Source organism: Rasamsonia byssochlamydoides (assembly GCF_041956645.1).
Source record: "Rasamsonia byssochlamydoides strain NRRL 3658 unplaced genomic scaffold VTN77scaffold_21, whole genome shotgun sequence".
Taxonomy (NCBI): Eukaryota; Fungi; Ascomycota; class Eurotiomycetes; order Eurotiales; family Trichocomaceae; genus Rasamsonia; species Rasamsonia byssochlamydoides.
Genome location: NW_027192404.1, coordinates 64,481 through 78,874, shown reverse-complemented (window position 1 = coordinate 78,874; position 14,394 = coordinate 64,481). Strand labels below are relative to the sequence as shown.

The 14,394-nt window shown below is 48.6% G+C and overlaps 4 protein-coding genes across 4 annotated transcripts; 2 read left to right on the top strand and 2 right to left on the bottom strand.

Moving 5' to 3' along the window:
• Positions 1 to 1,909: 1,909 nt before the first annotated feature.
• On the top strand, positions 1,910 to 3,277 carry VTN77DRAFT_3035 (uncharacterized protein; the record flags this gene model as incomplete). The annotated part of the gene is made up of 2 exons (XM_069418941.1): positions 1,910 to 2,431; positions 2,483 to 3,277. The coding sequence occupies 2 exons, from the start codon at positions 1,910 to 1,912 to the stop codon at positions 3,275 to 3,277; spliced, it is 1,317 nt and encodes a 438-aa protein (XP_069278835.1).
• A 2,363-nt stretch (positions 3,278 to 5,640) lies between these two features.
• Positions 5,641 to 6,285, bottom strand: VTN77DRAFT_3034 (uncharacterized protein; the record flags this gene model as incomplete). Its single annotated transcript, XM_069418940.1, has 3 exons — positions 5,641 to 6,045; positions 6,109 to 6,192; positions 6,250 to 6,285. 3 exons carry the CDS (start codon positions 6,283 to 6,285, stop codon positions 5,641 to 5,643), a joined length of 525 nt encoding a protein of 174 aa, XP_069278834.1.
• A 1,503-nt stretch (positions 6,286 to 7,788) lies between these two features.
• VTN77DRAFT_3033 (uncharacterized protein) lies at positions 7,789 to 11,994 on the top strand (the record flags this gene model as incomplete). The annotated part of the gene is made up of 7 exons (XM_069418939.1): positions 7,789 to 8,119; positions 8,228 to 8,245; positions 8,312 to 8,422; positions 8,480 to 8,598; positions 10,015 to 10,133; positions 10,203 to 10,563; positions 10,627 to 11,994. The coding sequence occupies 7 exons, from the start codon at positions 7,789 to 7,791 to the stop codon at positions 11,992 to 11,994; spliced, it is 2,427 nt and encodes an 808-aa protein (XP_069278833.1).
• An 848-nt stretch (positions 11,995 to 12,842) lies between these two features.
• Positions 12,843 to 14,282, bottom strand: VTN77DRAFT_3032 (uncharacterized protein; the record flags this gene model as incomplete). Its single annotated transcript, XM_069418938.1, has 1 exon — positions 12,843 to 14,282. The coding sequence occupies one exon, from the start codon at positions 14,280 to 14,282 to the stop codon at positions 12,843 to 12,845; it is 1,440 nt and encodes a 479-aa protein (XP_069278832.1).
• Between the last annotated feature and the right edge of the window lie 112 nt (positions 14,283 to 14,394).

Sequence of the window (14,394 nt, the reverse complement as noted above, 5' to 3'; positions counted from 1 at the left end):
AGCTTGGCGCGGTGTGTCGCCGGTTACGAGCAAACCCTCCGACGGGAAGGCATCAGTCACGTTGCTTAGGGCGAGCACTGTACCTTATCTAAGGGTGTGACATTTGATTGCACATTTCCAAATCAGCAACCAATTGTCGTAGAGCGCCAGTTTGGAGGACGCATATCGTCTCCGCCTGGGCTCATCTGAGGATGAGCTGATACGAGCCCGTTCTTCTCGCGTCGGCTTGAGCTTTTGTTGGCAAGCGGCATTATTGCTGCTAATTGATTGATGCTCTGGCATCAGGCTTTATAGCGTCCGGACTTTTGCCCAGACGTCATGTCCTTGACAGAATTCCCACCCCAGAGAGGGGCTTCTTCGTGAGATCATTTCAACGGGGTGACCGGAGCCTCTATAGGGGGAGGGAAACAGGTGGGAGCGACGGACAATCATGGCAACAAGCCGTGATTTGACCCCATTGCTTATCATTGCTTATGCGAATTTCTTACCCTGAGCTCCATAGAATATCTCCTTCTAACCGATGATTCCCGCTGAATTCGATCAAGGCGTCACTTCCGTAATGTATCCGCTGCTGTCGTGAATAATTTGGTGACAGCATGCTGGCTTCGATACAATTCAACCTATGAGCATGCTTTTAACGATTCTGATGCTGTTCACGAAGCACCGGTCATATTACTTCGCAGAATAAGCTCTATGTTTCCCTGCCCGCTGCACCTGCATTTTTTTTTCGGTCACGACCTGTCTGAGATTCCTGTATATGCTTCCCATGGAGGCGCCTTCTACGATGGTAAGGTCATCGTGGCTGATGGACTCATCATTTATTTACTGTACTTACACATCCAAGTCTATATTGACGCTAAGCTTTACCAGGACTAGTGTATCAGCTGAGGTTCCAAGGTTCCAAACTCCATTCAGCGAAGGAGGCAAGGTATGGCGCCATTATTTACCTGATTGTTCAGGCATCAGTAGTAGTTCTTATCTTATGCCTCTTTTCTGGTAAGAGGAGGAGCAAATTGCATCATATATGTTACCTTTCTTATCTGCACCAAAGGGTGGAGACAGCAACTCGCATTTTCTTGCCAAGTTGCCATACTCTTTTTCTTTTCCCCTCTTTGCTCAACACTGTATGGAGTAATTAATAATGAATGTTTATCCTACCTAGGTAATTTTAATTTTTGACTCCAGTTAGCGCAAACCCACAGCAAGACCAACCTTTCCTTGTAGTTGGAACTGTTCATCTATGCAGGCACTGGCATCAGATCATTGGATCATCGGTTGCACCTCGGCCATCCTTCCCTATTGAGATACTGGCATATAATTCGTTGCTCCAGCTTTTCTAGACGCTGAACAAGCGCATTTAGCTTTGATGCCTTTGCTGTTGTGCGTATAAATTGCTACTAGACCGCCTGAGGAGAGGGTGGCCCGTGCACGCACACCGCGTTGCCCCCCTGCAACCTGCTACAGGAAAACGCGACACCACCCAATCACACGGAGGAGTCTGCCTGCATATCGGGAGTCAAGAGACAAATTTCCCCAGAGCCTCTCTCTCATCCCCTTGCCGTCTTCTCATTGCAGAAAAGGATCAAGGGACTTCAACAGGAGGAGGTTTTTTTTTTTTACTTTATATGCTGTTGTGGGCTTGTTGACGTCGCTGCCACTGCATGCGAACGCTCTCCCTCGTTTTGCACGTGAAGATATCACTTGATCCGGCACCCTGATAAGATCGCGTGCTTAACCCATGCTGCGGTGTGGCCTCTGTCTGAGGATCCACATCGGAAAATCGTGCGAATCTACAGCGTAAACTCACCTGCTGAGAACTCGATTTTCTCCCTGTGCAGCAGAAATCTCTCTCGCATTGTCTGTCACCGTGGTCTGCGCAGTATTCTGAACGTCGTTTACCGCAGCGTCGATGTGGCTTTTTCGGGTTGTCTCCTCCGCCGTCTTCTTGACCGCCGTTGTCCTCTCCATTCCCTTGGCCTTCGATGTTGGCGGCAGGACGTGCGGCCTGGCCTACTCTCTGTCCCTCGCCAGCTTCTACTTCTTCTTCTCGCTGCTCAAACTTGCCACGCCCGACCGGTCATGGTTTCGACGCTCGTTGGTCGTCCTCATTCGATCTACGCAATGGCTGATCGTCCCGACGTTGCTTATCTGGTCTCTCAACCGCTTTTCTGTCGATTCCGATAGCAGCAGTGGATGGGTGGAGCGAACTTTCGATGGGAAAAGAGCGCAAGACACGTCCATCAGCGAGTGGCTCTTTGGTCATGGCGGGTTGGTTGAGACCCTGACCATCGGCAACTGGGACAAACTGTTACGCTGGTCGACTCCGGTCTTTCAGCTGGTGGAAGGATTTTGCAGTCTGCTCGTCATCCAGGCTGCCGGACAGATTACCCGATGGCTGGTCAATAGAAGCGGAAGAGGTGACACTTGGATGGTAAGTCTTCTTTTTTCTGTCTGTCGACTTCTCTGCCCTAACCCATCGTAGATCTTTCTCTTAGTCTTGTCAGCGACAATCATTTCCAGCTCCGTCTATTTTCTCTGGAGGGTCCTTCAATTTCCCGAGATATCCAATGTCGATTCTGCGCTGATTGGGGTGGCCATCACATGTGCTGTGATCCTGTGTGCCTGGGGAATTGGCAGCGGCCGTGGGAATGCGGTCGAGAGTTCTCTCCTTTTTGCCTATATTGTCCTCTGCATTTATCAGATCTTCACCGACTATCAACCATCCAGACCAGTTGAGGAGAGTGCACCACCCTCGCAGGCCGCTGACTTCCCTCCTCTTCCGCCCATCATTATGGCATCCTACACCACTCTCATGCATGCGCTATCTCTCCTTCCATCCATTATACAAGCGACCTTCAACATCGTGACGGCGGCATTCAGCGCTGTCACACCGTCCGTTCTGATCTCTCTTGCCTACCGTCTTTTCGTCCTCTATGCCTCGACACGCATCATTCCCGCAGTTCGCGAATCTGGAGCCCGAGCACTATCGCAAGAAGCTTCGCTAGATGACGATGATGCTGCGGGCCAGTTTCTGGGACTTCTGAGCTGGTTCTCGCCTACGATTCTTGTCGCCGTGTACACCAGTCTCTTGATGCAACATTTTGCTTCGACTTCTCAAGCTCCCGGCGAGTGGTGGAAAAACCAAGGTGACGGAGGTGGCAATTTATGGCGATGGGTCAACCTTGCCTGCACCATGGCTTTGTATGCAGTTGAGCTGTGGTTAGGAAAACAGGATGACATTGATGCAGGGCTAGCAGGCCATTGGAAGACAGATTGAACAATAACGACAAAGTGCAGTTGGAATCCAACAGCATATCTCTTCAGCATCCCTTTGGCAATCTTAAGGCCTATCTTTCTGACAGGGAAAGCACAAATAGAGCAAATGGCTACGAGCACAGAAGTGCTGACTGGATATTGATTGGAGCGTGCAAATCACATGCACGTCCTCCTCCCCTGGTGATACAAGCGTACACAGTCAAGCTTGTTTATTCAGCCACGGCTCGATACATGAAGGTTCAGTGTGATTATTTGTGGGTTAGAACTCGAGTTCCACTATGCATCTACACACGACGTTCCCCCTCCTCAACCACAGCAATCATGGAAAGCCAACCCCTTTTTTTTTTCTCTTTTTCTCGAATCATCTGGTCAAGATATACATTCCTGTTCTGCTCCCTGAAAGAGGAACCTGCCTGAATGAAAAGCTCACTCACCCCTTATTTTAACCCCCCTGCCGAGTCTCTCACGTGGAATCTATTTTTTTTTGTACTTGACTTGCATTTCATCCACTGATACCGATTGCCACGGAAAGATATACGGTGATTGATTTGGAAAAAATGAACTAGTTAGTTGTCTTTGGTTGTACCCTTGTGTTGTGTGAGTGTGGCTCTGAATGTGGGAGAGTGCATATGGAACACACAGCGATCAACAATCTTGGATGGATGGATTCAACCCTACTGATTGGCTTTCACAGGAAGGGAGGAAAGATCACCGAAGATCATGGATATCATATCATGTCGCATCACAACCACAACCACAATCAATCAGTCAATCAATTTCCTTACCCTACCACCTACCAACTCATGTATTATCCCTATCTCTACCACTTGTCTCTCTCATCACCTGCATTGAGACCTTGTGCAGCCATTTCCCCTTCTTCTCCTTTTGTTTTTTCCAACTCTATTTATTTATTTATCTCATGAGCCATGAAACAAAAAAGAAAGAATGAATGGAACCCACATTTTTGTTTTTTTTTTGTTTCTTTTTTTTCTTTCTTTCTGACCGATCGATCGATCATGATTCGTGATAACCATGATCATCATTGAAACCATACTATACCACACCATACACTCCCTAGGTACAGAAAGACAGAGGGGGAGGGAGGGAGGGGGGGGGGGGGAAGAAAGAGAAAGACGGAAAAAAGAAAAGGAAACTACCCATCTACCTATGTACCTGGTATCAATAATAATTACCTACCTAGCTAGGGCGATAATTAACAACAATAACAACAAATCTATCAAATGGAATAGACAAATAAAATAAATGTCACCAGGACAGACAGGACACCCTTCGATATATATAGAGAGAGAGTCCTATGTGGTAGTGATCTCACCCGTGAACCAAGCAAGTACTTACCCGAAACAAAGGAAGGAAATGAATGGAAGCTGATCGGCCATATCGATTCTTGGGCTTAAAATAAATCAGCTTGTTTTCTTTTCTCATCTTTTCCTAATCATCACTGTTTCTTCATACCATATACTAGGAGTTCTAGGCTAGTTAAAATTCAGTCATCTGATCGTCTTCGTCGACAAGATATATATATATATATAGGCCTGCCCTTTATGGAGAATTGCATATCATACATATCTACCTAGGTAGGTAGGCATCGAGCCACCACAATTACTACTACTAAGAACAAAAAAAAATCCAGGAGCTACTGCAGATCATAATTATTATCAGATGGGGTTGATGACTTATGAATCCTCATATGGACTTTATATGCACAATATAATGCTATTGATTGATGTCTCGTGGCAAGATCCCAAAGGGATATTGGTATACCATAACAGATGAGGAAAAATGAAGTGAGCACATGACATGACACGGACATGCAAGACGTAGGAAATGAGAAAGGAAAAACAAAGTGGCAAATAGAAAACATAAAGTGAAGAGGAAGGCATAAGAAAACTATGTGAAAGAATGAGAGAGAGGTGGGGCTTGAAAACGAAACTTGAAAGAACAAGGTCAACTGGCAAGACAGAGGTTATAACTCCGGCTAATCCCCAGAATACACTCCTCTGGTCCTGCATAGATCAACCCCCCAGGTCTCAACCCCTCCAGGAGGAAAAAGAGAAGAGGAAAGTCACGTGCGCATAGCATGAGATGCAAAAAGTCACAGACTTACTTTTCACGTTTCCCTTCAGGGCCACCCCCTTCTGGCAGTCCTGCTTTTGTTTGCTCTGCACTGCAGTGCACAACGACTTTGTATGCTTCATTCCCCCCACGCAATGCCATAGATAAAAGAAAAATGAACCGAGTCAATTTGTAGCGCCTGGAATTGCATCTAAGACCGTAAATCCCATAAGAGGGGAAACGCCGAAGGCATATTGATCAACAACATTTGCCTTTCACCCAAGGAGCTTCTCATTGCTGGATTGGGACACCCTCCCTTGCTGGAGGCGGACTGACGCTGGGATCCTTGGCGGTATTGTCCTTCCCAGACTTCTCGTTCTCGGCCTCCTCTGTCTTTTCAGAGTCATCGACACTGGTACCACGGTGCAAAAAGCTGGCCTCCTTGACGGGGCTCCGACTCTGAAAGCCGATGGATCCAGGATGGCCGCTGATGCTGCCGGGAATTGGATGGCCCTGGGAACCGGGTATACCTCCATTGATACTTGCCGCAGGGTTATTAGCACCAGGAGATGTGGCAGTCAGGTGAGGAATATTTTCTGGGACGGGGTGACGGGACCCAATATTGGTGACCCCGACATCTGAGGCTTTGCCGGCTTTGCTCAGCGCGTAGTCTCCAGAATCAAAGTATTTGCGTTCCTGAAAGGAGAATGTGGTCAGACGGAACCGGACGAAAACAAGACAATGACATGAGAGTCGAACCTTCAGCTTGTTCTGCAGCAAATCCTTCTTTGTGGGCACTTTGCCATAGAGACGTAGCAAACGCTGTTCGTCGGGACTTAGAGACTGTGGCAGGGTTTAGCAACGAACTTATTCGTCTGGGGTAGCAGAGAGAGAGCTCACACTGATGTCGACTTTGTTCTGCTGGTGGGGATTCATTTTGATAGAGATTCGCGGGAGATTGGAGGGAGGAAGACGAATAACGTTGCTGAGCTTATTGCTCTCTGCACACAAGAAGACCTGTAGAGGATATATCTAATGTGCAGTCCTTAAACTGAGCCGATGGCCAGCCGTGAGTGGAGGAACAGATCACCCCTGTCCGAGTGAGGGCAGCGATGAGGTAAACGCTGAAAATCGAGATTCAAACCCTGCAAGGGAAGAGCTGTTCACATGGAGGTAAAACGAACAGGCAATCAGAGACACGCAGTGTACGTGGTTGGCACTGCAGAAGGCGGGGCGTGTGTAGTGAGGGAGACGCTAGACCCGATGCTGCGGGATGTAGTTCGATGGGCGACCGTATGGCTTTGGGGAAGGCTGGGAAGACTGGATGATTAGGTTAGGTAGGTTAACCAGAGTAGGTTGGGTAAAACTCACGGAAGTCTGGTCAGTTGGTATCGATAAGTGAGTGAACACGACGTCGAAAGAGGGGATCGAGCGGTGCCGTCCAGTACGTCAGAGAACAGCCTGCCCCGTCCAATGGCAGCCCGTCATGCGTGTCCGCGACTGTCCGAAAAGGCCCGCCCCAGATGCGCTCGTTTGAAATTAAAAGAGGGTTCGTTTGAATACAGGGAAATATAGTTAAAATATACTTTGGTAAGAATCAAGGTTATCTCTCAGCTGTTCTGCTCAGGGAAGGAGGACAATATTAATAGACAGGTGACTTGGCCGCTCGTCAGGCCACCGATTCCCTACTTTCCCCTTTCATAGTTCCTCCCCTCCCTTTCTAACAATCGTTCTCTCTTTTGATCTCTTTTCCTACGGGTTACTGCGCCTAGCCCGTTTCCCTGTTGTAGAAGACAGGTGTACTGCCATCTAACGGAACGATTCATCCTGTCTATGGGTTCGACCCTTGCTTATATAATTCATAAAGTTGATCAGTATTATTGGTACTTGTTAATAATAATAATATTATTATTATTCTGTACTCCGTAGACTGAAACTGAAGGAAAGGGTCTTGTGCCCATGGATTCCAATTTCCTGCCCTATTACCCATTGTGCGCAACGAAAATCTCGGCACCCAATCACCATCTCCGAAAGCCAGTAATCAATTATTCTACTTAACTTTGTTACAGATATTCCTTTGCCCTTTTCTACGCCCAAGGCATGAATCAACGTATACGAGGACTTGACTGAGGCTATTCATCCATTTTCCTCCTTTTTTCCTCTCATCCTCTGAAGATACATCTTGCTCAATCGCGGTTGAAATCTGAATTAAGGCGGTCGTTCTTCGACACCATCACGAGAAGGAACCTTCTCGTGACGTCTTTGATTTTATAAGGTTTTGTTTTTTTCTCTTTTTTGGGGCTTCCTGAAATCGACTCTATTTGTTCCTCCGCAAATCCATTCTACTATTTTCCGGAGCTTGAAACTCACGCTCCTCGGTTCGACCTACTCTCTTGTCTTGTCCTGAAGATCACTATTCCGATTTGTTGTTCAGGCAAAATGAGTGACGACAACCCCAGGAAATCCCCGACCTTTGTGGTCGAGCATCTTGACCCGGAGCTTGGGCCGTGGTCGGCGCTCGAATATGGTTGCATAGCTCGAGAGACACGAGCAGCGGGGGGCAGGTTCCTTCTCACCTCTGTGCCGGCCACCCTGGAGATGCCAGAAGATCTAGCCCAGATGGAGGGGCTCGAGGTCGAGAGACGCAGCGTCGAAGAGATCTTCGCGGACCGAAAGTCCAAGGTCTGCTTGCTCGACCCAGCTGCGTCAACGGAACTGAGCCCCGCAGATGGAGATGAGTTTGAGATCTTCCTATTCGGTGGTATCCTTGGTGCGACCAAACCATGACCATGAGAGCTCCCGGCTTCAATTATCATTCTACTTGAAGCCCGTGGAACCAATTTGCGTAGTAGGCTGACTTGGTGTGATCTTGGTGCAGGCGATCATCCCCCGCGAGGTGTGTCTGGCTAACTAAACCTGGGCCCCGGAATCCCACTGCCTAGTACTGACGCCAGAGAGACAGACCGTACTTCTGAATTGCGGAAAAAGGGCTATATTGGGCGACGGCTTGGCCCGAAGCAGATGTCCACGGACACAGCTGTAAGGGTCACGCGTATGGTCGTTCAGGAGAAAGGTGAGAGATTTTATGGAATGTAGTCTGTCCAGCCACTTACTCACATTGGTCCCATAGTTCCATTGGAGCAGATTCCATATATCGATTCTCCTGAACTGCGCTTCAACGAGCACGAAAGTACTGAGCTGCCTTATCGATATGTCAAGAATCAAGATGGATATCCTATCATGCCTGAAGTAAGTTGACTACTCCAGTAAAAAAGAAAAGAAAGACGCACAAAGAGGACGAGACAGATACTTTTCTAGATAGTAGCTTACGAAAATAATTGACAGGGACTGGTGGAATTAATAAAGAAAGATGCTGACAGAGGCATCGACGATCTACTTTGACTTTTCCTTACGTGCCACTTACAGGGCAAGTTACTGAAAAAGACAATCGCCATTACTCACGCATTTGATAGGCCAAAAAGATTTCCCAAGGACTCTATGTGCCAGTACGGTACATATTCAATGTGGGTATCATGACTCCGTAATGCGGAAATATCTGTCTGTCATATAGAGGGAGAGAACAAAACACCGCCACTGCTCAATTTTGTGCAATGAACATGCTGATAAGAGCCTCAGCCAACAGTTGTATCAAACAGCAGTGACAATAATGATAGGACCAGGATATGCGCAATGCGCAGCTGATTGGTCAACTGAGTCCTTCATGATCCAGATATCTCCTAGCAATGACAATACAGAGTACTGAATCCACGCGATCGATCGTATCTCCAGGTTGCAGTATATGTGTACTTTTGTAGTCTGTGACCAGGCTGCTAAACTCCCACTGAGATTACGTGCCTTGGAGATAGAAGCTTGGTGGAGAGATGGGTGGCTTCAAAGTATAGATACAAAATGAATACTAGTTGAAATTGTTGTAGTGGTTCCTTACAAAGGTCAGGAACTGCTCTTGCATCAACTAGGCTGGAAATAGTAATATGGCATGTGATAATAATAATAACATCAACAACAATTCTCTACCAGTAATTAACAATGTTTCAGAGTAATAGTTATGGTACGGAGTAAGTTATGCCAGATAACCAGGCATCACTGTTTTCTGGCCTCTGCACGTGTTTGTTACAGGTATGTTACGTGACATAAGGTGTGGATGCATGTGATTCCAGGGACACTTGTATTGTATTCCGTATTGACAGCTGTATCTGTTCTGTCACATACTCACTAACCACTGACGATAGCTTCCGGAACTGTAAATGGCGGTATCGACTATTAACTAATCTGGCCAAGGCCACGCATGTCATTCTCCCTTACCTGTCATCCACTCCAGCAACCCGCTTTTGCCTTTTGGATATCCTTCGTCTCTCCTTTTTGACGTCTCTCCTTGGTCTTTTCCTGACTCCGCTTGTTCTCAAGCATCACCTCCGGTAGCGCGGCAAGTGCCCACGGGCCGCCTCCGGCATAGCGCGGAATCGAGGGTAGCAACGTGGTGCTCAGCGTATCCGCACAGGGACATATGCTATTCGATAACCTTTCTTCTCTTCGTCCTGCGTTGTTGCCTTGTGGTGGAGTGCACCTCCAACCTGGGAGATGATGTTCTCCGTCGCCTCCTGGAGAGACCGGTGGCCAAGGAGCTTCCACCCCAATATGCTACAGTCTCTATTGCTGCTCCTCGTGAGCAGTCCGCTCTGCGCTGTTGCGCAGTCGGCTGCTGATTACTATGTTCGTTCTCTTCCGGGACAGCCAGAGGGTCCATTGCTGAAGATGCATGCTGGGTAAGTCGACAATGTCGTGTTCTCGGAGATTGGTGCTGTTGAACGCCAACTGACCCATGCTGCTATCAGACATGTAGAGGTCGATCCTGCGCACAATGGACATCTATTCTTCTGGCATTTTCAGAACCGCCATATTGCCAACCGACAGCGCACCGTCATCTGGCTGAATGGGGGTCCGGGGTGCAGCTCAATGGACGGCGCCCTGATGGAGATTGGACCCTACAGGTTAAAAGACGATCATACATTGGAATACAACAATGGCTCTTGGGATGAGTTTGCCAACTTGCTGTTTGTGGATCAGCCGGTGGGAACCGGTTTCAGTTATGTCAATACGAACAGCTACTTGCATGAATTGAACGAGATGTCCTCGGAGTTCATCATCTTCTTGGAGAAGTGGTTCAAGATTTTCCCAGAATATGAGAGTGACGATGTACGTTTGGACGCCCCGCCAGGTATAGTATGTTGTGTGACTGACATTGCTTGATCGTTGTAGATCTACATCGCTGGAGAATCTTATGCCGGCCAACACATCCCATATATCGCCAAAGCCATCCTCGAACGAAATAAAAATGTCGCGTCCACTGGTGGCACTCAATGGAACGTGAAAGGTCTCTTAATCGGCAATGGTTGGATCTCACCAGTGGACCAGTACCCGGCTTATCTGCAATTTGCATACAAGGAGGGTCTGATTGCTAGAGGCAGCGAGATCGCCTCACACCTGGAGTCACTGCAGTCTACCTGCTTTGCTCAACTAAGTGCCCCTGGTGGGACAGACAGAGTTGATATTCATGAGTGCGAAAGCGTCCTCACGGAACTGCTTCGCCTAACCACCGATTCGGCCAAGCAGTGCATCAACATGTACGACGTGCGTCTTCGTGATGAGACCTGTGGAATGTCCTGGCCTCCAGATCTGGAATATATGAGACCATATCTGCAGCGGCAGGATGTCGCTCGGGCTCTGAACCTCAACCCTGACAAGACTACTGGATGGGAGGAGTGTGCTGGTGCTGTGAGCCGAAATTTCCGCGCAGAGCACTCACTGCCTTCGATCCGGCTGCTCCCGGAATTGATCGAATCCGGGATTCCCGTTCTCCTTTTCAGTGGAGACAAGGACCTGATCTGCAACCACCTTGGTACTGAGCAGCTAATTCATAACATGAAATGGAATGGCGGGACTGGCTTTGAGACATCTCCTGGAGTTTGGGCGCCCCGACGTTACTGGACATTTGAAGGAGAACCGGCTGGTTATTATCAGCAGGCGAGAAACCTGACATACGTTCTCTTTTATAATGCCAGTCACATGGTACCGTTCGACTTCCCCCGCCGGACTCGTGATATGTTAGATCGCTTCATCCACGTCGACATCGGCAGCATCGGTGGCGCCCCGGCCGATTCGCGCATTGATGGCGAGAAATTGCCCCAAACCTCCGTGGGAGGCCATCCTAATAGCACGGTTGCTGAGGAGCAACAGAAGGAGAAACTGAAGCAAGCTGAATGGAAGGCTTACGCCAAGTCCGGTGAAGCCATGCTGGTGGTCGTTATAATTGGGGTAATTGTCTGGGGATTTTTCATCTGGCGCAGCCGTCGTCGTAGTAATCACCACAAGTACCGTTCTGTCCGGAACGGCGAGGCTCCCACCGGCGGCTCTTCTGTACTCGAGCGGTTCCGGAACAAACGAGAAGCGAACGGAGATCTCGAAACCGCAGACTTTGATGAATCGGAGCTTGACCGACTCGACCTGGAGGGTTCTCGGAACGGGAACATGGAGGAAGAGCACTACGCGATTGGGGATGATGATAGTGATGATGAACCGCAACATCCCGATTCTCGAAAAGAGAGTCGTCAATCGGAAGGAAAATGAAAAGAAAAAAAAATGCAGGATTCACGGCCGATCTTGTCGGCTTTTTCATTTTTTTGTTCTGTTCTGTTTTCTATTTCTAGATATCTTCCAGCGTCTATCGAATAGAATAGGAATTTGTGTTGAAACAAAGTATCCCACAAGCTGACCTTCACCTTCTTCTTCTTCTTCTTCCTCTATGTATAATTTCTACGCGAAAATGGAACACCTCCAGTTCTCCGCTAGAATGAAAACTGGAAATACACATATGGGCGTTCTGGAACAGCCATTTTCTGTACATATTAGATAGATGGCTAGTTTGTTTTTCTTTTTATTCTATAGAATAGGACACTTAGGCTAAATAGAAATCAACATCGGATTGTATCGGATTGGATTGCTTGGATTGTTGTCTTGCACAGGATCTTCCGCTCCGTCTTTTTTCCCCCCTTTGTACTGTAGGTATAGATGTAGATGGATGAATTGAACTTTTGTCATCTGTCTGTCTGTCTATCTGTATGTCTGCCTGTCTGCGAGTCTATCCATCTAGCGAGGATAGCCTGTCTTCGTTTTATGATGTGGTGTAGGAGTTGACTAACCAACTTGGATATGCTAGGTAGTAACTTTTCTGTGTTTCATTCCTTTATCTACATACATCTTACATACTACTTTTTATTTACATGATCCATCCACCTATCATAAGGTACCTAGGTAGATATCTCTATGCTATGCATATTTCGCTGTGTATGATAACACATACTCACACAAGAAAGCAAATTCTCTCTATATGTACTGTATATCCATATACATAACCCATGTCAAGGGATGTAGATGTAGGGATTGCATTCAATTCAGAATATGTCGACAGTTGGCTTTTACTGATCTACTGTCCACACCTTGACGCTGCCGTCATCTGCCGTCGTGATGAGGACCTCTTCTTCTCCTCCCGCTGCTGCAGAGGACTCATGGCGCTTCCGGTCTGCGCGCTTTGCCCAGGTGATATGGTTCACTTCGTAGATACCGTGTGCTGCGTCGATCGTTGCAAGTACGATCCATTCGGTTCGTAGTGATGGGGGTGTCGTTTGCCCGTCAGGCTGATTCTCGGAATCAGCAGCGGAAGAAGAAGGTTCGACGTCCATTTTATCCCCTTCGTCGTGGGGAAGATTGTCACCTGCAGATACGAATCGTTCCTCGTATACTACGATCCTGCCATCCGCCCCGGCAGACGCGACGAGGCCCGTTCGCTTACTCCATGCCACGGCATAGATGGAAAGATCATGTGCTGCCGGAAGCACTGCGTCCTCATACCAGGTCTCGTCCAGCCCGACAGGACGGATGATGCTCGGCATGCCAGTGCCAGCGGATAATGATGATGGTTGTTTGGGCTTTCTGCGCCATACACGGACTGTCCGGTCATCAGAGCAAGAGATCAATCTCGGCCCCGACAGGGCATGGTGTTCTTTCCATCGATCTTTCACCGCTGCAGCCTCCTCTGCAGTCAATGACGATGATGGTGAGGGCGTGTAGTCCGCTCCCTCCCAGTCTATATACCACACCGTTCCACCGTGGCCCTTCAAACAAGCCACTTGGCCCCAGTCATCGATGTCCTCTCGCCACACCCTGATCGTGTCATCGTAACTACCGCTGGCGAGACATTCTTCAGTAGGATGCCAAGAGACACATTTCACGTCCCCGGAATGCTCCTGAAGCACGGCAACTGTCTCAAAATTGTTGTCGCCATCGTCAAGATCTTCCCAGATCCATATTGATTTGTCGCGGGCACAAGTCGCGAGTAATGTCCCCGACGTCGACCAGGACACGGACTTCACCTCGCTGTCATGTCCGTCTAGTAGCACAGCGAATCGCCACTCCTCATCCTCCTCCTCAGCGTCATGATCAGCTTCGGGTCTCAGCGACCGTCTGCCTTCTGGCGCACCACCGTCCTCGTCATCGGGATTTTCTCCTCCGTCCGATTTCGAATCGTCTATTGCCCACGCTTGGCTTCCGCCCTCTTCTCTCCCGTAACTGTCCCACCGTCTCCAGATTCCCACCGTAGCGTCAAAGCTGCCTGTGGCGAGCACGCTCTCCCCCTTGACATTGGGTTTCCAGGCGCAGGTTCTCACACTCCGCTTGTGACCCCCGGATATCGTCGAGAGGAGCTTGAAGTTGGTAAGGGAATATATCCGCACCGTCTTGTCGGCGCTGCATGTCGCGACGATGGGGAGCGTTGGGTGCGGGGCAGTCAACCACGTCCGCTCAAGGGAGGGAGGGGTGAGATCGGAGAGGTGCGAAATCCGAGGACCTGCGGCGGTCATTTTTCTGCAAGATTGGGTCTGCTTTTGCGATGTTTCAAATCAATTGATTCCTTCTCTTCACGCGATCGCCGCTTTTTTTTTAACCATCCGCCCTCCGAAGAGGGGTAGGGCA